Raw genomic sequence first — 27,243 nt, forward strand, 5'->3', positions numbered from 1 at the left:
ATATTTAGCCAACCATTAAAACGTACATTTGTTTCGGAATTATATTGAATCATCTAAGAATTTACAGACAAAATATAATATGTTGTCTGGCTGGCATTTTTTTTTTACTTTGACCTTTGCTTTCGTAGACAATCGGCAATCCTCGGCTGATTCCGCTACGCTCCAGTGCGCGAGACATCCGAGTAGTTCCGAGTGTTTCGTAGAGGCTAATTTGTTTGCTAAAGTGAAAGCAGGACCACCTCACGATGAGTTTCAGAGGACTTTGGAAAAATTCTCAAGTATGCAATTTGTTTGCTATATAACTCATATTTTGCAACTCTATATTGTAATACGTGGTTTTCTCTCTATATAATACATTTTCGATTCGTTTCTGTAATGACATAAAAACACCAATTAACCATGTTAACGGTTTGGAGGTGTGTTTGTCTGCACCAATCAGTGTCCTTTGTTTAGACTGAGTTGTTGTTGAATGCATTGAATATTTAAATGAACATACCAGGGACGTATCTATCAAGGACTCCCATTGTATAGATTGATTGTCTCAAGGTCTCAATGTAAAAATCTATCCAGTCAGTGGCATACACTTTGCAATGACCTTTTCAAAGCGATTTGTGCATTATTAATGTAGACCGTAGGCCTGCCTGTTAGTCTTTCAAGCAGATTTCACAATGAGTTTCACTTGATTTTGGAAAAGTTATCATGTAAGCTCATCTGATTCCATAAGCAGATAACACAAAACCAAGTCTAATATCCTGTTTTTTGCATTTTTGTGAAAATCATTTTTTTTTTTTGTGTGTAGAAAATAACAAACTGACTCACAGTTTAAAAGTGTGTACTTGGAGCAATTACGCTTAATAAAATGTTGAGGGGAACAAGAATCTAGTAAATGATCACTTGAAATTCTGCAGGTTTACAATTGTACTCTGAAGACTTGAATGTATCGGTCAAGGTCATACCCTTATAATGATGTTATTGCATCCTACATGTACATTTATGTCTAAATAATTAGAATTAAAACTTCTATCCACTCCCTGCATGGTTTTTGATACAACGCTTCCACATGACGCATCAAAAACCAGGGAGTGAATCGAATTTCTAATTTTAATAAGACTACTTGTAAACCAAGTTCCAGCCATTTTTTCTTCTAAATAAATGTTCTAGCTGGTAGTGTTGTTTGAAAACAAAACCCTGGATTATTTTTACCCTAAACGAAATTGATGCCACTCTTTGTCAATGGCTGCAAACTTCGAGTAAACTTTTACAAGATAAAATTTTTTTCTGTTCCAGATAAAGAAGTTGGGTCGCTTCTGTAGGCATTTCAGCAAAGTTAGTGGTCTTCATGTGAGTATCTTTCTTCATCATCAGTATAAAATAGAGATCTAGATTTAACTATTACAAGCAGCACTGTCTTTTACCCACATAGCTGCACAGTTTAGGTCGTACAATTGTATGCTTTTGATGAAATTTTGCAAAATTCTTCTTGCATAGTATTTTGGGTAGTGTAAAAGTTACACTTTTTTGTACACTCTGACAGAAAAAAGGCTGCATGGTCAAGCCAAATAAATGTATATCTGCTTACCTTATAATACTTGCTGATGAAACAAAATATCCATGCCTGCATTATCCTGATTATATCCTAACTGACACTCATTTGAATCTGGGGTATCTGTATTAAATAAGTCTTATTTCGGCATTGTTTACATTGCATCTGATGATTTGTCTCCCAACATTGTTCTTAACTAATAAACATGCTTGTGACGTCATCAATGAATAAAAGAGTAATTGAAGATATATTCATTTAAAAGAGTATCTAGTGGCATTTGACGCCTGTAGTTTTCATAATTTGGACAAGAGATAAAGTAAAAAATGACACCTTTTTTAAAAATATGACGTAATGCTGCTTATTGTGACGTCAGTTTGATTGCAAGAATTTTTACTCAATCGATCGCTGAAAGTGACTTATCATACCTGCAGAGTTACCTAAAATACCTATTAAGGTTTTTTTAACTGAACGCTTAAAATCATCGCTCCCCAAGAGATACTGGCACACACACAGAGTTATTGTTCGTTGTGTACGTATTATGAATGTGATAAATTATTTTAACAACATTTTGGAGATTGTAATGCATATTCAAAATTTAAATCCCAATGAAATTTTCTTTGGTATGAAAAAAAAAAACAAAGAAATTTTAACCTAACAAATGTATGCATGTGCTTATACAGTATACAAATTACAGGTAAATAACAATGTATTTATTTGCATTCACAGTGCTGGCAAATTCAAAGTTGCCATTCTAATACCATTAGATAAATATAAACTGTATTACTACATGTACTTCATATTATTCTGCTACCAAACATGATTTTATGACGATTTTGCTTGTAACTTCAATCTTTCTGATAAAATTATTTTTCCTAACGTCAGGAGACCATGAGATATACAATTTTTGTTCTAAGACTGATTGGTCTAGAGTCGAAATTGAGCTTGATCTAATTTTAGCAGTGTTCTTGTTTTTTTTAAATTATTTTGTAAGTAGGACTGACATTGGAGTTTTATCATTTCTATATGTGCCAGCACATTACATATTCGCATGTAATGTTTTCGCAAAATTGTGGTACTATTGAATTCTGCAAATATCATAGCATGACAATTCCACAAATGTCATTATTACCCAGGTAAGTATAACACTTTTAAAGTGAATTCTGATAAAATGTTGCCCTGTATAATCATTTATTGTGCAAGTAAATCACGATCTTCACTACAGGTACAGTAGCTTGTTTAATTTATGAATGTTAGAGATTTTGAATAAAAATGTGTTTCTTCAGTATAAGAAAAAATACAGTTGAACTTTGATATCTTGAACATTGATATCTCAATAACAATGGATATGTCGAAGTGATTTGTAAGTCTCAACCACTTATTTTTTATGTATTTTACCCTTGATTTCTCGAGTACTAAGATATCTCGAAGCTTTTAAACAGTCCCATCTAGTTCGAGATAATGAAGTTTGACTATATCTACTTTCTATGATATGATGGAATATTTCAACCAAAAAATTGTGATAGCACCTCTATGTAAATATAAATATTCCACCAACCTTTTTAAATATAAAGTCGATGAAAACAGATCAGTATCTTAGAAAATTCAGCTTAAATGTTTATATTTGCTGCATGTTTACCTTTATAGAGGACTGTGTCTTGATGACGTAACTATTGGGGCCCGAATAGAGGTGTAACACAGTAACTATAGAGGTGCTGACTATTGGGATCTGTACACGGACATATATCATCGATATTTATAGTATTGGGGTCTGTATAGAGGTATAAAAGGGGCCCTATAGAGGTGCTGGATATAAATAGCAAGCATGTGTAGAGAAAATGTTATAGTATATAGAGGTCTCATATCATCATTATTTATAGAAATGGGAGCTCATAAAGAAGACTTTTTAATTGGGTTTACTGGTAATCGTTTATAAAAGACGACCGATCGTTTTATTATGGATTGTCAAAGAGTACAGTACAAATGGAAAATTATAGCTTGGACTTCATTAAAAAAAATGTGGACATTTGAATGAGAGTCGTTGATATAACAAGAAGAAAGTCTATACAAAAGGTTTTAATGAAGTAATCCGAAACTCCAGTAGGTTCATTGACAGCTGGGGAACTGTAGAATTTTTATTAAAACATAGAGCTATCATCCAGCTATGCCCCAATGAGCACTTGATAATTAAAACAAGATAAATGTAAAACAGTAAAAGTTATCAATGAATAAAGTCCAGTTTCACAATGATGTTCAAACTTTGTTAGCTCCATACGAAGAGAGTGAAGGTGAATAGATGAATTCTGCCATTGATAGATCTCATTTTAGGAGAAGAATTTAACAGATAGAATTTGTCACCAATTTAAAAGAAAAAAAAGTTTTTAAAGGGATATTGGAGGACATGTCTTGATGATGACATAATGATATGTATGAAGGGATCTTATCATCGATATTTATAGTATTGGGGTCATTATTTATAAAGGGGGGGGGGGGGGTAGGATGAAAAATCTTTAAAAGAATTTTTCTCAAAAATCAAATGGATTATAAGAAATGCTGTTATTGTGTGTAAGCATCATTAGGTAGTGTAGATTTATGTTGGTTCTTATCAAGATCTCCAGGGGTAGGGTTGGGCTACAATGGAGGGTCAAATTTTTACCTAGAATTATATACATTGTATGAAGAAAAATCTTTAAAAATCTTCCTTCTCCAAAATAAATGGGTCAAGAATGCTGTAACTTGTTTGGAAGCATCCCCAGATAGTGATGATTCAAGTTAACTTAATTCAAATTATGATCCCCAGAGGTAGGGTGGAGCCACAAAGCATCCCCAGATAGTGATGATTTCAGTTTGTTCAAATCATGTTACCTGAGGGTAGGTTGGAGCAACAATGGAGGGTAAATTTCTACATAGAAATATATAGAGAAAAATGATTATAAAATTTTATTCCTATTGGAGAATATTTATCACCTTAATGAAGTTCATTGTGGTTCATTGTGATTAAAAGATGCATCCCATACAAGTTCATTTTTTTTCCTGTACATTACTAATTAAACTTCAAGGATTGATACCCATATGAAATTCAAAAAGAATTAACCCATTGCAGATTTGAAAATCTTAATTGCTTCAGTTTCCTTTTTCTGACAGTATATATGTGAAATAATAACAAAAGTGTGATGTTCGTGATACTATTTGCAATTCGACACAAAATAAGGAATCTACAGTAATTATTGTCTATATCCCTGTAATCTACAGTATTTTTGATCTGTGTGAATGTGGTAGATGTGAATCGTCTCTAACTTACAGGATGTGGTCATCGTCAGTGCAGTGAGGACACCTATAGGCTCCTTTCAGAGTTCTCTGGCAGCGTTGAAGGCCCCTCAGCTGGGATCTATAGCCATAAAGGAAGCAGTGAAGAGAGCAGGTACTTTAACTCCCACATCACCGGAAAGTGGAGTGGCCCGGGAATCCTGGTCTCATTCCAAAAGAATTGACTGGTAGAGCTTAAAGGGGTCTGTAAACTATGGGTATATAAGGTAAACTTAAGAAATTAATAAAAGGTGACTGGCGCAGAGAAAAGCTCTACCAGTTGATTTCATGTACCGGTACATGTTTATTTAGCTTGTGAGGTATTTGGCAAAATTTGATCCAGTAATTGAGGATTTAATTTATAATATGCATACTTTGTGTATAACTGCAACATTATAGCAATGGAGATAATGTTGCTGAACATTTTGTTCTAAAGGTATCCAGGGAGATGATGTTAATGAGGTGTACATGGGAAATGTCTGTCAAGCCATGGAGGGACAGGCTCCCTGCAGACAGGCTACCCTGGGGGCTGGTAAGTACCAAAATGGAGAGCAAGCATCTTACACACTGTAATGATGGAAAAACAAGCACCTTCCACACAATTTTAATGGAAAAACAAGCACCATGTATTTACTGATAGTTTTAACTGGGGAATTCTGAAAAAAGCACCTCGCACACAGTTTACAAATTAAATTAAAAAAGCACCTTGCACACAGTTTATAACCTTGCACACAGTTTTTATAAAGGATAAACAAGTAAGAGCTCAGAGAGGCTACGATTTATATCATTCAGTAGGGGAGGGGAAGAATGTCTGCCCCCAAAATTTGACATCACTATGGAAGATTTCTAAACTTTATATTTGAAGGTCTTTCATTGTCAACCCCAACCACAGCCATTAATAAAGTGTGTGCCTCCGGAATGAAGGCGGTCATGTTGGCAGCTCAGAATCTGATGTGTGGACATCAAGTTAGTATTCTCTCTCTCTCTCTCTCTCTTTCTCTCTCTCTCTCTCTCTCTCTCTCTCTCTCTCTCTCTCTCTCTCTTCTTTCTGACTTCACAAGAAAAGAAAACTTGGTTTGTTAACCGTTCACCCTTAATTTCAGGAGGTGATGGTAGCAGGGGGTATGGAGAGCATGTCCAATGTTCCCTACTACATGGCAAGAGGGGCCACACCCTATGGGAAAGTGGAGCTCAAGGTAATATAAAAATTATGTGTAATTTCACATAGAGTAGTCTTTGTCTATTTACTGTGGAATCATTAGAATTCAGGTGGCTCATTTTTCTTGTGTAGCTCTTTTTTGTGGGTAGCCATCCCCCACAAATTACATTCTCAATGAAAACAAATTTAGAGTTATCTTTTTTTTACTGAAACGGAAAACTGACGCATCCAGAAAATTGCATTCCCACAAATATCGTAAGCACAAACCCACAATCCAGGAAAATTGTCCCCAACGAAATTTAATGATTCCACAATGATTTGTGCAATTGATCAGAGGAGAATTTTGTTTAAGTATTCACCTTGTCAATGAATGATGTGGTGTAATGGATAGATTGATTGTGTTACAGGATGGGATAGTGTTTGATGGGTTGACTGATGCTTATGATCACTGTCACATGGTATGTACATGTTAATTTTATGTCTCTGTTCATCAGGAAATGTTTTGGGACAGAAAAAATTACAAATATCACATTAACTTGGCAGTAATAAATTTCAGCAATTACTGTAAACGTACTGCATTTGGCTGTGTATTCTATTTAGCGCTTTTGGTGAAATGTGTCTTCCGCAAAATCAAGTACATCGCTAATGCCATGCATATATGTAAAAGAGTAGTCACATTCAAGAATACGCTAATACAAATCTACGCCAACTTGTTCAAAAAGTAATTTCCGCAAAATATGGTACACGCCAAATATATAAAACGTTTACAGTATGATAAAAAATGGTTCTGTAATAGAAATGCCCTTGTGTTGTTGGTTATTCACTTGTTTTCAGGGATGTTTTTATGCCACCATATTCTTTGCTGTTTAGCACCATTTATCTGAAGTTTTTCGCCTGATGTCTGTGTTTCAGGGTAATTGTGCAGAGAACACTGCTTCTAAATACAAAATCTCCAGACAAGAGCAGGACGAGTACGCTATACGGAGCTACAAATTGAGCCAGGCTGCCGCGCAGGACGGCGTATTCCAGAAAGAAATCACACCAGTAGAAATACCCCAGAAAAAAGGTAAACTTATGAAAAAGGCAATCAAATACTGTGGTTTCATCAATATTCGTTGAATACCAATTTTCGTGGATTTCGTTGTTAAGTTGATCCACGAAATTAAATGTTCATTGAAGTTCAATTTCAACTAACATTTTGTATTGATAGGATCATTGGCCACGAAATTACGTATCCTTGAAACTGTGGTTTTTCGAAAATCCACGAAAATTGATATCCACGAAAATTAATGAATTAAACCACAGTAACCAATATTACTTTAACTTGGCATTAATGATTTTCAGTAATCGTAAGGAAATCGTTAGAAATGTTCATGATTGTCTTGTTGGTTATATATACACTTAAAAAAAAACTCACTACAGATTTACCACGTAATGGTAAAATTATGAATGTTTGCTATGATAATGTGAATTCAATGTGTTTCATTTACATTAATGGAAACAAGCAAATGCAGTGATGTTCGAAATTAAGTTTAAGTTTAAACATGTACTGGTACCTGCAGTCTCCTACAATCTAATATATAATTATACTGTATGATTATGTAGTACTTATCTTTTCTTTCAGGAGATCCAAAGATAGTAACTGATGATGAGGAATATAAGAAAGTCAACTTTGAAAAGTTTGCAACATTAAGAGCTGTATTCCAGAAAGAAGGTAGGTTTAGAAGGCAGAAATAGGCATTCAGTGTGAACTCCTAAATTGAGAAAGCTTTCTGTTGAACATGTCATATCATTTACGCAGTAAACAATTTATTTGGCGTACAAGGTTTAATGACTCATTTTGCATGTTGCATGAATCGATGTACATGTATATAAGAAAACCACAGTAAATATGCCAGCACAAAAAATTGCAGTTCTGAAAGCTGTGTTTACTGAAAAACTCTGTACCATGTAACTAAGTGTATGTTTCCATTTAAACCGATTTCTCAAACTTATTTTAAACTTGCCAATATTAATGGAGCAAAAACTTGAATGAATCATTTTAAATGCTGCTGGTGGTTGTAGGGTATATTGAGAAAGAGTGTAGAACAACAACATTTCAGAATGTTCACAAGCACTGAAGTGCACATCTTATAATTGTTGATAATATAGAAATAATTGGTTTCTGTAGGTACTGTGACAGCGGCCAATGCCAGCACACTGAATGACGGGGCCTGTGCCCTGGTGCTGATGACAGCCACTGCAGCTAACAGGCTCGGGGTTACCCCTCTGGCAAGGATACTCGGTAAGTAAGAATAAACACAAGAAAATAATTATGGTGATTCAGTAGTGTAGAATACACCTCAAGGTATTTAGTTTATTTATGTTCTAAAGTTTATTAATCAAACACTTTCATTGATGAATGGGTATTTTTACATTGATAAGAACCAGAGGATACTCAATGGGCATGAAATGCACCAGTGTAGGTAATCTAAATATGTTTAGTCCGTCATTGGCTTATAGAAACCTGATTAAGAATATTGAAAATCTCTATAAAACCGAATAAATATATTCTGTGAAATAGTTTGTATCTTACAGGGTAACCTTTGTTAGGCCAAGGCATTTCATAGTTTAGTCTGTAGAACATTTTCAAATACAGTAAATGTTACTGTTTTTCAAATTCTATTTTGTGTGGATCTGGTGACTTGGCAGTAGATATTGCCTGTATACCTTTTTCAGGGTTTGCTGATGCAGCCAGACACCCAATAGACTTCCCGACCGCTCCAGCCCTAGCCATTCCAAAGGTACCTAACAACTCCCAGAAATTATCAACTACTATAAAGATGAAGATAAATAAATAAAACTATGTATAGATTGATTTGTGTAACACTGTGATCATTAATGCGCCATTATAATCATACAAGAAGTTAGTATGTAATATATGCATGTATAAACTTACTGTAAATGTACTACATTTGGCTGTGTATTCTATTTAAAGCTTTTGGCGGAATGTACGTGGCTTCCGCAAAATCAAGTATATCGCTAAATGCCATGCATATATGTATAAGAATAGTCTAATTCAGGAATACGCTAATTCAAATCCACACCAACTTGTTCAAAAACTAATTTCCGCCAAATATCGTACATGTTAAATATAATACCTTTTATACAGTATTTTGTGTATGTGAAAATTAATTTGATAAACATTGTACAGGTGCTGGAGAATACAGGTGTGAAAAAAGATGACATAGATATGTGGGAGATCAACGAGGCCTTCAGTGTGGTGGTGCTGGCCAATGTCAAAGACCTCGACCTTGACATGAGCAAGGTCAACATCAACGGAGGAGCTGTCAGCATCGGCCATCCTATTGGGTCAGTAAAACTCTTAGAAACTGAAAGAATATTAATGACTTTCCGATAAGATGGGTTAAACTCTTTTGTTTAGAAATCAGTTTTGTATTTGGTAATAAAATTACTTTGTTGGAATTGTCTGTCATTGAATGAAAACATCAATCTGTGAGAAATGACCATACAAATTATTGGAAAATTTTAAATTTCTGTTTGAAATGGCTAACCTTTTGGTTGGGTTAAATTCTGCTTTCTTTAACTGTTGTATTAGATGGATTAAGTCTTTTTTCTTGCAGATTATAAATTATTAAGGACAATTTTCATACATGAAGGGGACACATGTATTAACATTGAAGATGAGTTGTTATCAGTAGAAATAACATTTTGAATTTCAGAATGTCGGGAGCTCGAATCACAGGTCACATGGTTCACAATCTGAAGCCCGGTCAGAAGGGATTGGCTGGTATCTGTAACGGAGGGGGCGGGGCATCAGCCATCCTTATAGAGCGACTGTAATCGACAAAGGTGAAGGACAGTGCTAGTGACTGTGATATCCAGAGCAGCTTGAATCTCCACGACCGAGTAACAACAAATTACAGTAGACATTATATCAAACTCTCTGTTCCTCATTCGTTTGATGAACCTGTTTACTCTGACTAAGTGTACAGTGAAAATCATAACCTCAAAATTGTTCTAAAATGTGTGATGTTTTTATAATCAACTATCTTTTATGGTTGCTGGTACCGTAATTTTTTTGTGGGAACTTGAATCATGTAAACAGTATTATTTATAAAAGTCCAATTGATAATGAATATATTCAGAAAATTGTGTTTTGTACAATGAAGTTTACATGTAGTTGTACCAATGTAATGCTGTGAGAAATCAGAAGTGGGGCTACTAAATTAATGGAATGCTATGTAAATCTGGTATATGTAGTACATGAGTTACCTGTACATCTTTTTTGCCCTGTACAGTATCTGTATAAATATGAGATGTTTTAAATCATTTATTCTGTGCACCATGAAATTAGAGTTTACTTGTACCTTAAATATTATTCTATTTTCAAAAATATTATCAATCTTCTTATGCATCATTTTAATTCTCATTGAACATAAAATATTCTTTGAGTAATTTAGGCTGTCCAGAGAACCCCCAATCTGATCTTTCTCCACTCATTATATTAGCAATTTTGCCACCCTGAACGAAATAAAAGATTGCTTTCCTGTAGGAACAAGTATATTTTTTGTTTCTTAAGATTTTTTAGGTTCTGTTAAAAAGCAATAACGATGCACTTTAACTCTGTATGGTAGTGAAGAGTTATTGTTTCTAAGATGAACTGAGTCTGAATCAGATCCATTGGCTCAAAAATAGTCAGAAAAAATGGCATTTGTCTTGGATTTGTAACTTTTGTGTGTTTTATGTGTGGATTTTATTGATATTTCACATTACTGATTAACAACACATTGAAAACTCAGATAATAAATGATGTTAACTTAATTTGTGTTCTGTATGAGATTTTACATTTTTATCATTTGTTTTGTTCTTTTAACAAAACTATCTAGATCTTTTTTCAACATATTATATTTTATAAAAAATAAGATGTTTAAAGTTTTGCACATTTTGAAAGGGCATTACCGGTAATTGTAATTTAGAATAATAGCGGTATATCTTCTAGAATGAGTTTCTTTCTACAGGCACTGGTCAGTATAAATGTAATGCACCAGAAAATGTGAAGAAAACAAATAACTGAAAAAAGGCTACTTCAGACTGAACAAAGATTTCCAGCTTTATAATGAATTTAACTTATTAATAAGTATTAAAAATAGCATACATGAACAGTCATTTGGGGTACTGGTATTACGAATCGCCCCGTGTTTCATGTTTACAGAAATTTGTGCTATTGCTATGTGATGTACAAAGGTAACTACCCAACAGCCATCATCAGCAAAATATGTTATCTTTGTACAACATTTGAAGAGGAAATATCACACATTAATTTGATAATGTGTGATTAAGGTGGAATAACACATCATCACAAAATGGCTGACCGCTGATTGAAACGTGTCGTTTAATTAAAAGGATTTTATGGACAGAAACATGTAACTTACTCCACAGGTGAGTGGATAAAGTGTCGGACTTGTGATCCGTTCATCCGGAGTTTGAATCCCGCAGGGGCTTTTGTTGTTACTTACTGGAATAATTATTTTAGATATTCATTTTTTATCCCCAAACTGCAAATTTTTCGCTTATTTGACATTTGTACAGTTTATTTATCATTATATTTTTCATTATCAAAAATTTCCTGTTAATTTGAGTGACTTTTTCCAGGTGTGTTATTCCACCTTAATGTACTGGCTATCCTTCCCTGGTACATTGTACTACCAAATGAACATTGTACACTGTGCCAAAAAATGTGTGGTATTCTGGGAGGAGGGGGGATTAACAAAATACAAAACAACATCAGGTATTTCTTTTATAATTATTTAATCCACATTGCAGTGGTTTTGTTTTTCATCTTAAAAAGAAGTGGTATGTCCACAATACAACTGGCATAAAAATACATCACAAGTTGTTAAAATGGGAATTCAAGCTTCTAAAACCAGAGGAAGAGGTAAGACGTGGAAGAATTTTAAATTTATATAATTATGTATAAAATCCAAAAATATAAAAACATGTTCTTTGCTTCAGTCCTGTATAAAATAATTTAAAAAATCATGAATAATCATTTGTGTACATTGACCATTTTTTGTCCTGTTTCAAGCATACTTTCTTTGCTCTGGTTTATAAGTTTCCGCATTTCATTGTTATCAATAAATAATAATAAAGTGATACAAAGTTAAAAAGTTACCAGCACTTAATATATAGGAGTGGAAGTCCATTAATGTACATGAGAAATGAAATCTCTCAATTATTTACATAATCTGTACACATTGATATGAACACAATAAGAATTCAGTTTAAAACATAAATAAACATCAACAGATAATAAATTTACTATCGAACCTGGAATGCTGGATCTCTGATAAAATATACAATTGATCTATCTACAAAAATGCCATTATAAATTATGCAATATAATTACAAACATCTGCTGCCAAAGTTCAGAACAATCAATAGTACATAGTTCAAAGGTCATGACCTCAAACATCACTTCCTCGGATATAACTCGGCAAATTACGATAGTTGTTGTACATTTGGTTAGGCGGATAACCCTTATACTGGGGGTTTGGATGCGGGAAGTTACGATTCATGTTCTGGGGGTTATAACCCTGGGGATTGTAGTTGTGGTCTTTGGGTCCTTCATCATAAGGTCCCTCTTGCAGTCGAACAGCTGCCTCCTTGAGCTTCTGTTGGTACCACCCTTCCACGCGGTTCTGAAGGTTCTGTCCGTGATTAAACACATGAGCCACGTCCTGTATCTGTTCGTAGTCGCTGTGGGTGGCCGCAGGGTGGGGGGAGTGATTATTGCTGGACGTTGACAGACTGTGATCTATGTCCGTGCTGAAGGAGGAGGAGGGGGTACCACTGTTACTGGGGGGATTCCCGTTGGCGGCGCGTGTCCCGAAGATCTTACTACTGTAGCCAGAGTCAGGGTTGCTACTGGAGTCCTCTTTGTTGTAGGCGTTGGGATAATTGGACACAGCCTTAGGGCTGTTAGCACTGGGGTGGACCGCTGGGGAAGCATTTAACACTGTTCTCCTCGGGGTGGTAAACCCACCCTCATCATCACTATCCTTGTCCACAAGGTTGGACTCGGACTTACTCAGAGAGTATTGCCCCTGGGTGACGGTGTTCACATTGTAGGTACTGTGGTAGGAAACCCCAGGTTTGGAAGAACTGTTTCCATAACGATAGGAAGAAACATCTCTCACTGATGCATAAGGGTTTTCTCTGTTTCCATAATTTCTGTAAGGTCCTCCTTTTCTGTCAAAATCTATAGCACTTTGTCTCCCACCATGGGGACCCTTCATTGTCAGGTAAACACTTTCTGTCTGAGCACCTCTCTGTGGACCAGGCTGGGGTTTGTATCGGGGGAGAGGAGAATTTCTAGCTTCACCTGAAGAAATATTCACAGAAGAATTCGGATAAGGTCTTGAATTTGGCCTTGGCTGGTTAGGTACTTTCCCATTTTGAGAAGGATGAGGATTGAAGTGAGATTTGTCACTAAGGTGAGGGTTATTGGAATGATTGGGGAATGGGACAGCAGAGGAATGGCTTCGTTTCATGTCGTGAGCTGACGTGATATCACTGTCCAAAAGACCTTCAGACGACCTTGTCCTTTGTCTCACTAGAGGCTTATCAGACATTGACACATACATATCATCCTTGGGTGTCTCTTTCCCTGAATTGGTTTTAGTAATCTCATTTGGTTTTGGAGTTTCAGTTTTCACAGCAGCAAAGTAACTATAAGTCTCCTTACTATCCAGTTCATCGTGAGGTGTCCGAGATCGGTTAGGTAAGTGAGCATAGGGACTCTCCTGTTCACAATTTGAAACAGTTCTAGGGGTAGACACCAGAGGGACATTATCAGGGACAGAGTTTGGCACTGAGTTTGAGGGGTGAGGTCTGTCATTTGGTTTGGAGTTGTCATAACCAAATGTGGTGAATGTTGGTTTAGGGGGGATGAAGGGACGGTCAGATCGGCCGGAACTGGGTCGGGAGGAGTCCTGGGGGCCCTGCCCAGCCCCTACAGAGGAAACACTAGAGTTTAGATTGCCACCTGAATTTGTATTTAAGGGCCCCCTTTCTGGGAAACTCTGTCGAGACTCCACATTTCTAACAAAGTCATTTGACACTGCTCCCCTCTCTTGAACACTCTGCCTGGGTGCTTCCCCACGACGGAAACTCTCAGGCTGCGAGGACCTAAGCACAGCACCAGAACTGTCTGTCTGACTGCGAGGAAGGGATTTACTGTTAAGTTCCTGATTCACTGACGTTCCATGAGTTAGAGGACTCGGTTCACGTTTTTGTATGTTCCGATATTGTTCATGATGCCATGTCTGGGACTGGGGGATACGTTTTGGGACAGCCCCCTGACTGGAGTATTGATGAGGACTACTGTACACTGCACCTGACACGTTCTGATGAGGAACCCCTGCCCCTGGGCCAGGACTGCTCATGTGATCAAGTCTAGAACTATGAGCTGGATGCTGGTCATATTTAAGAGCCTGTGAACCTCTTGGAGGTCCAGCAGAATTAGGATAATCTCGAAAACTTCCATACACAGGATCTCCACGGACCTGGATGCCAGGAGAGGGCCCTCTGGGGTGGGGGGAGTAATTCCTAGAGGGTGGGCGAACCTCACCTTGTCTCACTGGCACACAGTTCACAGACAAATGGTGAGGTCCACCATTTGGAATTCTTGAGTCGTTTTTATTGACCTGCTCCCGAGTCGCTTCCCGAGAGGGATTCTGGGAATGCACATCCACAGTAGTCCGAACTTTCACATCATTCTGATTACTGAATGTCACAGTACGAGGTCCTGACACATTATGACTAGAATCAATAACACGATATGCATTAGTCCGACTGTAAGATGGCATCTGCCAAGCACGAATTTGTTGCATTGCTTGTTGGCGAGATTCATAGAAAGCTTTTTTGCGAAATCCTTTACCACTATGATTGTCTGACTGTGACAAGGTCTCGTCTGACCTTGAGCGAAATAATCGTCCATTTTCAGTCTGATGAATTTCAGAGAAAATGTTGTTGCTTGGCAGTGCTGTGTCATCATGGTGATGATCCAGACAGTGTCCGTAGGAACCAAGTTTGGCTTCGAGCCAATCCTGAATGTCCATCCGGATGTTGCCTTGGTAATTGTGTTCCATGTACGCCCTCTCTTCCTCCAGCCCCCGGCGAATCCTCTCCTGACACAGAGCCTCTTCTTGGGTGAGTCTTTGACTGGTTCTGTGGTCTAGTTCCCTCACTTGCTGTGTGGTTCGATGATCTATCTGATCCATGCGGTTATTGAGTGCCCGACTGGAGGCCTCGATGTGGTCGTAGATGTGTTCTTGATTCGTATGCACCTGGTGCTCCAGTTTTTTCAGGGTCGGCATGCATTGACAGATGGGTGTGTACCCAATGGGACCCTGGGAAAATAAACAAAAATACAGGTACTGTTACTTTATGTACATTGTCTGCATGCATTGACAACATCTCAAAATTTATATGCAGTCCAGACAGAGCTAATTTACATTTATGGTACTGCTACGAATCTAAAATAGCTGGATAACAAATTAAAAATTGTGCCTATGAAATACAAATGTACTATCAAATGGGGTATAACCATTTGTAAAGTACAGGTATAATTTGTAAACATGCCATACATTATATGCATCAATTTATTTTTCAATTAACACACAATAAACATGCAAAATGGATTGTTATTAGACAGCAGTCACTGTGGTAGAGAGATAAAGGCAGGTACCTGTTTGATATTGCCAGCCAGATCTCTGTAGTACTGGACCCCAGGTTTGGGCACGTACTGACTGAAAAAGCCCTGGACCGACGGGTCAGTCTTCCCAGCATTCCCTGACTGCGGGGAGTCCGTCTTGTCTTTCTCTTTGTCCTGAAAAATGTCCAGACACGTCAAATGTGTTATCTTTTGGCAATCTAGCTACGTACATGTTATTTCATTTCAAAATGTTTTGGTTGTCTTGTTATATCTAATTTATATCTTTATATAATGTTTTTAATAATAATACATTTTTATTGTTGACCAAAAAAACACCATTTGTTTTTATATTGTACTGGTAATATGTTCTTAAAAGACTGAAAAGTTAATAATTTCTACCAACCTTTTTCTTCTTTTTGAAGAAGTCAAAGAACTTTTTCTCCTGTTTGACGGGTTTAGCGGGGGCCTCCTCCTCGGGCACTACGATTGGTCCCTCCAGGTCTACAGGGTACTCCTTAAAGTTCACCGTCTTTGGGGTCTTGGGCTGGAAAAGAACAACACTGCTGCAGAAATATGTCAACAACATAATCAACTTACTTATATTGTTGTATATTAATGCTGCTTTTTTTAGGTACACATATTTTGCATCTTTGGGCCCTTCGATAAATGTGGTGATTTGTATTTCTGGTTACCCATAAATATGCATAGGGTATGGTCCTTATGACCTATGAGCTTATTTAATAATTTTACTACTCAGACCAACACAATGAATATTTTCAGAATGAATGTGAAGTTACGAGACCATGTTACGTGACCAGGCTGTATGAACCCTTACTGAGAAAACACTGCTATTTAAGGAAAAATCCAGAATGTTCTGATATTCGTGGAAACTGTCGTTCGGGATCACATGTACACTGTTGTCGTGTAGCAGTTGTGCGCTCTCAGTCGGCAGTAGTGTCATTAGGTCAGTATTAGGGATACTGAGCTTCATCTGGGTATCCATGATGGCTGAGTCATGAACCAGACAAATTAACATATTGTCTTCAAAGTCTGCACAAGAATGTTGCAGCAGAACTCTCTTAAATTCCTTGACCATTAAAAAGTCTTTAAGGTATCACTTAAATCTTCCAAGACTATTCCTATATCACAAGCTGTTAAAATACAACAAACAAATGTTTCTAAATCCTCATGACCATGTCCTGGTACGAAAGCTTTCACCACTTGGCTGTTCACTTGTTCTCCCTGGAACTAAGCTGCCAAAGACACTGGCCGATAGTGATATAACAGGCTCGATTGTCAGATTATGACCCCGCAATGATGACAGGTCTCAAAGGTGTGCACTCCCGATCACCTATCGTAAGACACGCTATAATTATCACTGATCGTTACCACTCCACAAACAGTCCAAGAAGTCACTGAGGTAAGGCCTATAATTAACTACAGGGGACTCGGGACCTATCTTTGTCCCTGGTAAAAGGATAAATAATCCAACTCCCCGGGAACCCGCACGATTCCCTCTCTGTCCTTTGTGAGCTGGCAGCTGACTGGGAGAGATGTGATCGGCATGTCTTGGGGACACTACCAGACATTTCACACAAACCTTGGGAGATCAAAGTGTGAGGGATGACATAATGTTTTCTGATTGAAGTTACAGGACCTGAGAGGACCCCTGGGTTATAATGACACACACAAACAGCTCAGTGACGGACAGCCAGAACCCATTAAGGCTCATCATCCGTCCCTTGTAACAGATAAACTCCTGTAAGAGTGGACACCATTTCCTTACTTCAAAGAAATCTGGTACATGTTTTGGAGTATCACAAAATCCTTGGGACATGGCACATTGGTCTTACATGTGATAATCTCACAAGTGGAAACTCAAATACTTAATAAAGATTATATGTCACATTTCATATACTAGTATATAGTCTAAGAATAAAAACATAATAAAAGAGTAAGGTGCATGTACAATGTTCTTTTTTTTTCTCAATGGTTTAAGTCAGCCATACTTTTTAAACTTTATTTTTAATGAGACAGTAAGGATAAAAATCAACTCTAAAAAATAACTTGATTGTGACATTATTTAAGATGGTATGGGACACCTCCAAGGTGTGATGTACTGCTTATCAAAATAAACATTAAATTCAAGTTTCTATCCCAAAATGGTTAACTTACAGCATAGCGCAGTGGGTTAGAGGGTTCACTACGAATCTGTAAGTTATGAGTTTGAATGCTGTGAGGGATTTTAAAATTTTTACCTTTCCAACAATTTTTTAAAAGTATTTATTGATTAAATATTGTAAAACTTGAATATTCTAAACAGTGAAAGTATTTTAACTATAATGTACTTTAATCCACATGTAATATCGACAGATATCCCATTCCACCTTAAATGTGCAATAATTATTTCCTTGACCATGGCCTTCAGCTACATATCATTACAGTTTGTATTTCACGCAATTAAAAGATAACAAATCCTGATAGTGTGATAGGGTTGGCCCCGGGGGAAACTCGGAGTATTAAACAGTCAACTTAAAATCCCTATAATTATCCGTAGTCTCATAAATTCATACCATAAAATGATCACATCCAGTCTTGAAGCACAGTGTGATTCAAAATCTCTATAGATGTACTAAATAATTATGCAATCAAACTTGAGGGTATTAACAGAAGTAAATATATATATAATCAATGTGGGTGTCAATTTTTCTTTAATTATCTCTACTGATCAAGTCTTTCTCACTATGTAAAGGGATTAGTTTGCTATAGATGAACATGATATGAAGTTTTCTATAAAAACAGAGATGAGTATTTACACAAACTAGAGTATTCAACTCATATAAATGTGTCTCATCGGATTTACTTCAAATTTATGACCGTATGCCAAGGACATTAAGTTTTTTTTCAAATTTCAAAATAAAAACATAAAAATGCCCATAAGCAAATCCCTGTTTAAATGAGATAAAGGTTTTAAGGCTAATAAATAGCTGGGATTAAGTTTCAATGGTTAAATTTCATCCACCTGTCAATTAAAAGCCAATATAAATGTACAAGACTATGACACTATAAACAAAATTTTACAGCAACTTTTCAGCCCAATATTTTGCATTATTACATGCATAAACTAAATTCATACCAAAAAAAATTCTGATAATCATATAAAATCCTCGGGTTCATGGCCATGTAAACATATTTACTTAATGATCTTTTCTCCTGATTTTTTCCCCTGTTGACACAAGGGGTCTCGTCTGGTGGCTCTGGGGTCAGAGTATATATTTGTAGGTAATAATGGCCGGTAATATTTACAGATCACAGAGATAGAGGTCCCCCTGCTCATAAACCTATCACAGACATCACTCACTGTCTCTGTCCTAGCTAAGCCACAGTATGGCGTTCTCTCATAATGACCAGGCTAGTGTTATTTCTGAAGTTACAGTGTATGTCTTTATTTTCATTGTTAGTCTTAAGGGTATCTTTATAATGGCTAATTAAGAGTCGGACAACTCGTTACAGATAAAAACCATTAGATGTAAGGGGCAATAGCAATGCTGATGTTCAATATTTAGTTTAACTTTTAAACTCAATCTTATGGTAAAAATTCAATTTGACAATCAAGCAAGGCAATCATCAAGTGGAAAAGCCTGTAAGTTTAAAAAAAACAACTAACTTTTACTTTAAATTCATGTTCACGTATTTCAAATTTAATTATTTTCCATCTTGAGTTATGTGCCCTTGTGAGAAATAGGAATAATAATTTAGGGAGGTGTGGGTAATGTAACGTACCCTTGAGAAGGAGGAGATGATGAGGATGATTTCTGGATGCTGCTTCCTCTCCGCTACATCCTTGGCGGTCTCATCTTGCTGTAATCAGCAAAATATTTAGTTCACAGAAATGAAAAATGTTGATCTAGATACAGATGAACATGCTGATTTTTTCTAGATGCTTGTATTTCATTGTAAAGTTTGAATAAAAATAATTTCTGAATATTAAAAGATAATAAGCTAAGATTTTATTAATTTCGTGATTTAATTACCTTGTTTTTTACGCCAACATCTATCCCAGCATCCACCAGGAGTTTTGCAATTTTCCGTCGTTTGAGTGCGGATGCTATATGTAGTGCTGTGTCACCATTCTAAAAATTCACAGAACCAAAGGATGGGTTACTTTAAATCGAATTACTGATATAGATAAAATATTTAAGTAATGGACAATCATTAATATTTTTTTTTTTTACAAAATTGATCATGTGGTACATTTTTAGATTATTGTGAAGAACCTTGCGAAAGGAAAACATTTATAGATTCAGATACACAAGTTGATATAAAGCTACAGCTCCTATATGTGGATATTTCCTTGCTTATCAGAGTTTGAAAATCAAAATTAAAGTGATAGAAGCAAACACAGACATAAAAAGAATTCAATAATGTATTCAGAGGTTTTCCAACAAAACTGGGAGCAAAATTCATTGCTAATGCTTCCCTTGGGAAATTCCTAGTCCTTTAATTTACTGAGTGATGTTTGAAGTATCAATTCTAAAAGCTGTCAAGTTAATTAGTTTATCAATTTTTACATGGAGTTTCCCCCAATCAAGAACCTTAGTATTAAAAAGAATTGTGATGTAAATTTGACTGGCAAGAGGAACATCATCAATCGCTGTTTTTTATGAATAAGGATCAGATTTACAATTCCATTTTTCGCTTAATCACTGCCTCTATCTGGATTTAATTACAAACATAACCTTTAAAAGAATATCACCATGAGTTTCAATATTTTGATGCAAATCTTGATTTTTTTGTAATTTATATGACTGGAGTAAAACTGCCTCCAAATAAATACACAACATCGCACATTTGGGGGGGAATTAATCTTTACCCATGCAGTGAAAATTGTATTTCATGGAGAGGGTAACAAAGCATTGAGACCCGCCCCCTATAGAAACCAGCATGACCCTGGAGACAATTCATTGCATGTCTAGCGTAATTCCACACCAACGGGTTTCGGTGTCATCAAAGGCGAATTTATTATGTATAATGGAGTTTTGGTGTGTAATGCCGACTCCTGATCATATTACTGTTGAATGAAACGAAAGCTCGAAACACGCAAGTCTTATTTGGTTTGAAGGTCTATAAGACAAACCCGATGTCCTGAAGTCTATATCAATGGGTTACACATCAATCACATTAATGAATTCATAAAAACACCACTGTCGGCCAAAGTAATTAAATCGATAAGGAGGACAGAATAAACCACAGTTTATGACTTACATATAAATATTTACTATTTATTGTGCATATCAATTGCTGATCATAAAATTGGCACCTAGTACTTGAGGGTAACTAGCATTTTTGAAGTGGAAAAGAAACCCTTGCATTGTTTCAGTGGGATAAATTTTGTTCAGTAATCTACATAGTTCTCAAAAGTTTCAGCATTAGTCTGTTGTCTTGCTGTAAAGAACAAGCATTAAATACTGGACACAGCAGACTGTTATTGAGGGCTGTGCCTTGCATTACCTTGTTTTGCTCGTTGAGGCTGCAGCGGGCACTGATCAGAATTCGGGTCACGCCAGCGTGACCATACCTAGCCGCCGTGTGTAGCGCGGTGTCTCCATACTAAAAAAATAAAACATGATCATCACATTATAAATCCAAATCAAAGAGGTACAAATACAATAACTTATAACCATTTAGTGACATATCTGTTTTGTTATCAGAAGTGCAGAACATAATAGTTTGCGGTCAGTCACCCATGTAAGTCATGTAAGCGTCCCTGGTCTAAATGACCTTGACATAGAAATATAGACATAGTCCTTCCAATAAGACTTACATTGTTTTTGAGGTCAGGGTTACATCCTGCCAGTAGAAGTATCCTTGTGCTCTGGTTGTGGCCATTCTGAGCGGACAAATGGAGGGCCGTGAATCCCGCCTGTAAAAGATTCATGGTGTGAAAGTGCATGGACACCAACGATATCTATCAGTCATCGCAATCATCTATCAATAATCACTGGCAAAATAAAAACAGGCTACACAATCTAAAGCTAATTAGTTTTATTGGCTTTTAGGTGATATTGTTCTGTTGATGGAAAATTGATTCAGCAATATACATAGAGGAGAAAGTTTCTTGCAGTTATTGTGAGTTGGCGTATACCCTTTCACTAATTTGCTCTGTGAGTTACGAAGTGTGTAATTTCATGCTGCACGCCATTGGTAGCTTTGAAGACTGAAGACATAGTCTGATGTGTAATCAATGGCTGACGTTACCTTGTTAGTTATGACAATGTTACAATCATGCTTGATGAGGACGTCTAGAGTTCTACTGTAACCATGCCATGCCGCCTCGTGTATCGCCGCATTACCATTCTGTCAACACAACAAATTTCATTGATAACAGCACGAAAGATTCTTCTGACAGTTCAGTTATCACATAAAGAAACCATGCAGAATACCTTAAAGTTACAGAATGCAAATTGCTGGACATTTATTAACTCTCAACAATTCATTTAAAAAACTTCAGCTCTCTGGCCTGCATAGTCTGTGACTTGATGAGAGTTACACTATATAGACATGATGATAATGTGTGTACCTCATCTTGAATGTCAATGTTGCAGTGCTTGTCAATCAGGAACTCAATGACCTCAGTGTGACCTTGAGACGAGGCTCTGTGGAGGGCTGTATATTTCACCTGGAATGGAAAAGGTCAATATAATCTACCACATATTTTACTGCACGACTGACTTATAATGTTTGTTCTGTCAGGGACTAGGAAATGGCAGAGATAAATAAACAGCACAATTACTACTGTGCAAGGGGAGGCCACTCTGTAGAGAAACAAAGTAATTGGATACCAAGCTATGCTAGCATAGAGAGAGCTAGTGCTCTTGTTTGCTCTGTTTAGAACAGAGAGTGACCTTAGATGACCCCAAGAAGTCCCATGCCGAGTTGTGCAGGTTGTTGAGTGTGTGCACGTCCATTGTGCAGCTGTTGGATGTTTGAAGTGGATTGTTGACACACTCTCGGTTGGTAAAGGTTCCTACTAAAGTCCTGTTAGCTTTGTAAGCTCATACCTGGGCTACCTCCAGACTGATATTGACAATGAAATATTCTCAATGGAATCGCAGTCAATTTGAGACACCTGGATGTACGTGTTTGCAAACATTTCTGAGGTTTCTTATACATGTGTAAAACTTGTTATCGTTTACCATGCTTAATTCACAAGTTTAACACAGATAGTTCAAATATGGAATATCATTAAAGTCGTAAGTGTTCATTACTGCTTCCAAACTGCATTCTCTGAGTAAACACCAGGGGAGATAGCTCTATTTAAAGTAGTCATATAAAGGGTTATTTAAATATGGAAAGAGCATTTAGAAGTCATCCCAAGTAATAAGGAACTCAATTACCGGTACATCTAAGATAACAGTTTACTTTGAACAACTCTCAGATATAAAAAAACCCATAAAAAATCAGAAACCTTTAGGGTTTCTGCAATTTAATTAATGATCATCAAAATAATTTTAAAAAATAGATTTTGAAAAAAAATGAAAATATAGTTAATTTTTTATTGAATGGATGGGATTAAATATTGATTTGGAAATCAACCTGCAAGTTAGGACTTTTAAGAATTCTTTGATCTTAAGGCAATAACAGACTCATAAAACTGCCACCGTAGACTTGTTCACTCTTATTTATAAGTATTAAGGCCCTTCACTCTGGTTGGCCGATTTAATAACCCTACAACCACTGATGTATAATCTTCTTCTTTCCTAGCTCCATCAGCTCTATATCTCTCATTGTGTGGGTCCTCTGACTGATGGTTATTAGATCATATCTAATACAGCCATGCTTTGTTAACTTCTGGAGACTGAATTTTTTTTGACAAGTAAAATATTCATGATTTATGGCCGACACTGCGCACAGTCAGTGTAAACAAAGCAGGAGGGAGCCACAGGGACAGTGAGGTATTCCATTATGCAATTCTCACACCGTGATTAAAATTTCAAACCTCTCAAAATGCAATAAAACTACAAAATTACATTCCCCGTGAAATATAGGCATCATCTCGTTCATTATAGGGTTTTTTGTCTGGGTTCTTGGCAAAATCTTCTTTGATGTGCTATCTGCACACTATTCTTTATTTACTTCAATTATATTTGAACAAATCTTACTATTACAATTTAGGAGTGAGATAGAACAGACTTTTGATAGTGTGAAATAAAAAAGTTTACTGTTTAAAAAATAAAGTTCAAGCAGAATGCAGTGAGTCAAATATGAAATTGAGGAACATTTTTTTTTAAATGTCACTGGAAAATTTATGAAGTTCCACCCAGTAAATCAAACTGCAATTAAAAATCACTTCGACATCTGCCAAGAGGCGAGTGAAAAGCTTTTAATTCAATGCAATAAAGATCATACAAATGGTACAAAAAACCAGAGGTGCCCATGAGAGTAATGCATTATGCGATATTATGATTTATGAAAATATCAAGTATTGTTAAAGACTGTGATGTTAGGTCTATGAATTAATCAATCTAGCCAGGATGCTAATAATTTCTTCAACAATCATAGGGAAAACCATTTTTTTTTTCAATATAACAATACTTTACTTCATATGTAAAGCAAGTTTCCAGATCATTTGCCTCCTATAGAAAGACAAGGTTCATTAGGGATTTAAGTTGTTGTAATCACAATTTACTACACAGAATAAGTCCTCCATTCAGCAAGTTTAGAGAAAAAGTTTTTCCATCAGTGATCCACAGATGAAAATTAATAACTTTTGGCACTATATTGGCATCATCAGCTGTCCCAGATACATAACGATCGGAATTCAACTTAACACACTTGTAAATACTTAGTATTTACCATAAATTGACACTAAATATTGGTGGCATTATTCAAATTATGGTAAGAAAACTTGTCCTTGGTAACATTAAACAGTCAGTCACTATGCAGTTTAACAATACAAATCCAAGACTGTGTACTTAAGGTGGCTCACTACACCTTGAAATATTTTCTCAAATCAGCAGAAAATCACTTAATTAAGATTGATATCATAATGGATGAGAAGTATTTTAGTCCAATATGCAAAAAAATGTGCAATTTTGAATGAAAAATTACATTTTCAAAAATTAAATTCAGTAAACATGAACAAAAGCTCCAGGCGGATTCGAACTCATGATCTGCGGTTCAGAAGCCCAATACTTTAACCACTGAGCTACAACGTTATACAACCCAATCGAACGATAAAAACAGTTTGACAAAACGTTCAAATCGCCATCTTGTGACGTAGTGTCTTAAAAAGTATAAGTCTAGGTGTAGTGAGGTACCTTAAAGTTCTAAGTCTTTATTTAGATATTGTTTCAGGATTAATCAGTTAATGGGGAAAAACAGGTTCCTCTATAATCAGACAGGTAAGTCTCATTTAATTTCTAGACCTTAAACAAAATTCAAATACCAGTACAGTAGAACGAGGTTACAGCAAACGCGCTTATAATGAATTCATGATTATAACATATTGAATTTCAATGGCATTAGATTTGAAACTTTCCCAAAACTATTGGATGAAACAGAATTAACCTTATCTTGCATCAAATACTGTAAAAAAGTTTATTCACGCTGGTGGTTAAGTACATGATTTCTACAATCAGACAATACGCTTGGGTATAAAATACCCATTTGCATTATTTTCCGCTCTAAAATTGGACTGTTTTAGTCATATGCACAGGGGTATTTTATGCGGTTTTAAGCTTATCGCGTAATTAGTGTAAATTTCCCCCATGCGTAAATAACCACTTTTACTGATTGTTTGGCCCTTGCACTTTAGCAGTAGCATGTTTTACTCTAAAAGTTGACTTACGTGATCTTGGTCATCTGGATGGCAGCCCTGTTGAATCAAAAGATTGCAGACGTCTAGATGACCATTCTGTGCTGCAAAGTGCAGGGGAGTGCGGCCCTCCTAAAAATTTAAAAGTAAAGATAATTTTTCAGACCATCAAAATTTTTAAAAGAAATTTGAACACATTTTTTTTTACATTGGTCTTTGTTAAGTGTCATTCTCTTTGCCAGTCTTCATTTAGGTGTACATTTGTATTGTCTGGTTTCAATATTGTAGATCGCTGATGGAAGTCTAGTCACAAAGTTTTGATCTTATACCTTGCTGACATTTTTTTGGCTGCTTAATATTAAACCAAGGGGGACTATCAATTCATAGAACTTGTTAAGTGGCAGCTTTTTAAACTCTTGTGTGAGGTCTAACCTCTTTAGCGACGTTTAACCGTGGAAGTTAATGAAATGCTAATCTCTCGTCATCAATTTTCATCCCTGTGCAAAACCTCTGTCTCAGAAAATTCGGTTATCAGAGCAATCTGGCAAATTAATATTCAAATCGACTGAGAAATTTTCGCATGATTAAGTTGAAGCAGGGGAAACAAGATGCTGCTGTACTATTGAAGACAAGGTGAATTTTTTCACCATTGTGATGTTCAAGCAGGAGGATTAAGGTGTCAACATAGATCAACATTTTTTATGCAGATGGAACTATTAAAATGTGATATACTCATCATTAGCTGCCATTTACATGCATAAACGGAAGAGATGTGGTCACCTCCCCTTATCTACACTTCACTGACTAGCTTCATGGAAAAACAGAAAAACGCAATTTAAAAGATCCTATCAGAATACTTTTAATTTATATCATAAAATGCTTCATTAAATTTTTTCATACATTTGCTCAAAAGATTTGAATTGCCTCATAAACTATCCAAAATTCTGGTAAACTTTTCAACACCCTTATATTTCAGTGTTGAGGGAAAGGGACACGTGCTACTGTCTGAAATCACATTTTAGGCAACATACAGTGGACCATGGCTATACAGCAAGCAAACTTATGGCGAATTCACTCTAACTGCAAAATAAATTTTATTCCTTAAGTCTTAAATCAATTATCAGGTAAAACAACTTATGATGTATCGAATTTGGCACTTAGTTCTCTATAAGCATGTTTCAATTCACATGTAAAGGGAAACAACTTTTGTGTTCCATCTGTGAAATAAATGTTCCTACAACACCAGATGAACCCAATTTTCCATACCCTCAATATCTACACAAAAATTAATGACAGCAATTAACTAATTTAAAAATCTATTTGAAAAAGCCTGACTGATCATATTCTTTTGTCGTACTAAATGTAATATACAAAAATGGGTAGTGCAAGTTGTGAGAACAATTTTCTTACAAACCTAAAAGAATCTCATTCAACAAAGATAGGTTTTTTTCCTTCTATCAAAAGAACCTCTTTGTTAAGTTAATGTAGTTTTTGTCATGAAAATTACCAAAGAACTTGTTTGTAGAAGCCATTTTATTTTTCATGTTTTGACAATGCCTAATGAAGCATGCTTCTATACAAAGACAACTTTTGGAGAAAATTACAAAAAATGAGCGTTCTTTGGAATCATAAAGAGATAGTTAGGTTTGAAGCTGTCAATGGATTACCAACCATGGTCAAACTATCTGTCGCTCTAAACTAAA

The 27,243-nt window shown here is 36.0% G+C and overlaps 2 protein-coding genes across 10 annotated transcripts in view; one reads left to right on the forward strand and one right to left on the reverse strand.

Annotated features, from left to right (window-relative positions):
• The first annotated feature begins 135 nt into the window (after positions 1-135).
• LOC128182762 (acetyl-CoA acetyltransferase, mitochondrial-like) lies at positions 136-10,829 on the forward strand. Its single transcript, XM_052851513.1, has 13 exons — positions 136-278; positions 1,288-1,341; positions 4,844-4,961; positions 5,283-5,378; positions 5,712-5,812; positions 5,950-6,042; positions 6,413-6,463; positions 6,918-7,071; positions 7,630-7,719; positions 8,176-8,289; positions 8,724-8,788; positions 9,199-9,356; positions 9,728-10,829. The coding sequence occupies exons 1-13, from the start codon at positions 246-248 to the stop codon at positions 9,846-9,848; spliced, it is 1,248 nt and encodes a 415-aa protein (XP_052707473.1). The 5' UTR covers positions 136-245; the 3' UTR covers positions 9,849-10,829.
• A 970-nt stretch (positions 10,830-11,799) lies between these two features.
• Positions 11,800-27,243, reverse strand: part of LOC128182760 (uncharacterized) — a 39,469-nt gene continuing 24,025 nt past the window's right edge. For all 9 annotated transcript variants that reach the window (XM_052851503.1, XM_052851504.1, XM_052851505.1 and 6 more), the window contains 10 exons: positions 25,574-25,672; positions 22,304-22,402; positions 21,982-22,080; positions 21,548-21,646; positions 21,235-21,333; positions 19,758-19,856; positions 19,507-19,584; positions 16,127-16,267; positions 15,757-15,897; positions 11,800-15,418 (listed from right to left, as the gene is read on the reverse strand). In XM_052851503.1, the coding sequence (XP_052707463.1) occupies positions 12,473-15,418; positions 15,757-15,897; positions 16,127-16,267; positions 19,507-19,584; positions 19,758-19,856; positions 21,235-21,333; positions 21,548-21,646; positions 21,982-22,080; positions 22,304-22,402; positions 25,574-25,672 (3,900 nt within the window). In that variant the 3' untranslated portion in view covers positions 11,800-12,472. The remainder of the gene's footprint in view (positions 15,419-15,756; positions 15,898-16,126; positions 16,268-19,506; positions 19,585-19,757; positions 19,857-21,234; positions 21,334-21,547; positions 21,647-21,981; positions 22,081-22,303; positions 22,403-25,573; positions 25,673-27,243) is intronic.

The sequence above is a fragment of the Crassostrea angulata genome, chromosome 5 (genome assembly GCF_025612915.1).
Source record: "Crassostrea angulata isolate pt1a10 chromosome 5, ASM2561291v2, whole genome shotgun sequence".
NCBI classification, from domain to species: domain Eukaryota; kingdom Metazoa; phylum Mollusca; class Bivalvia; order Ostreida; family Ostreidae; genus Magallana; species Magallana angulata.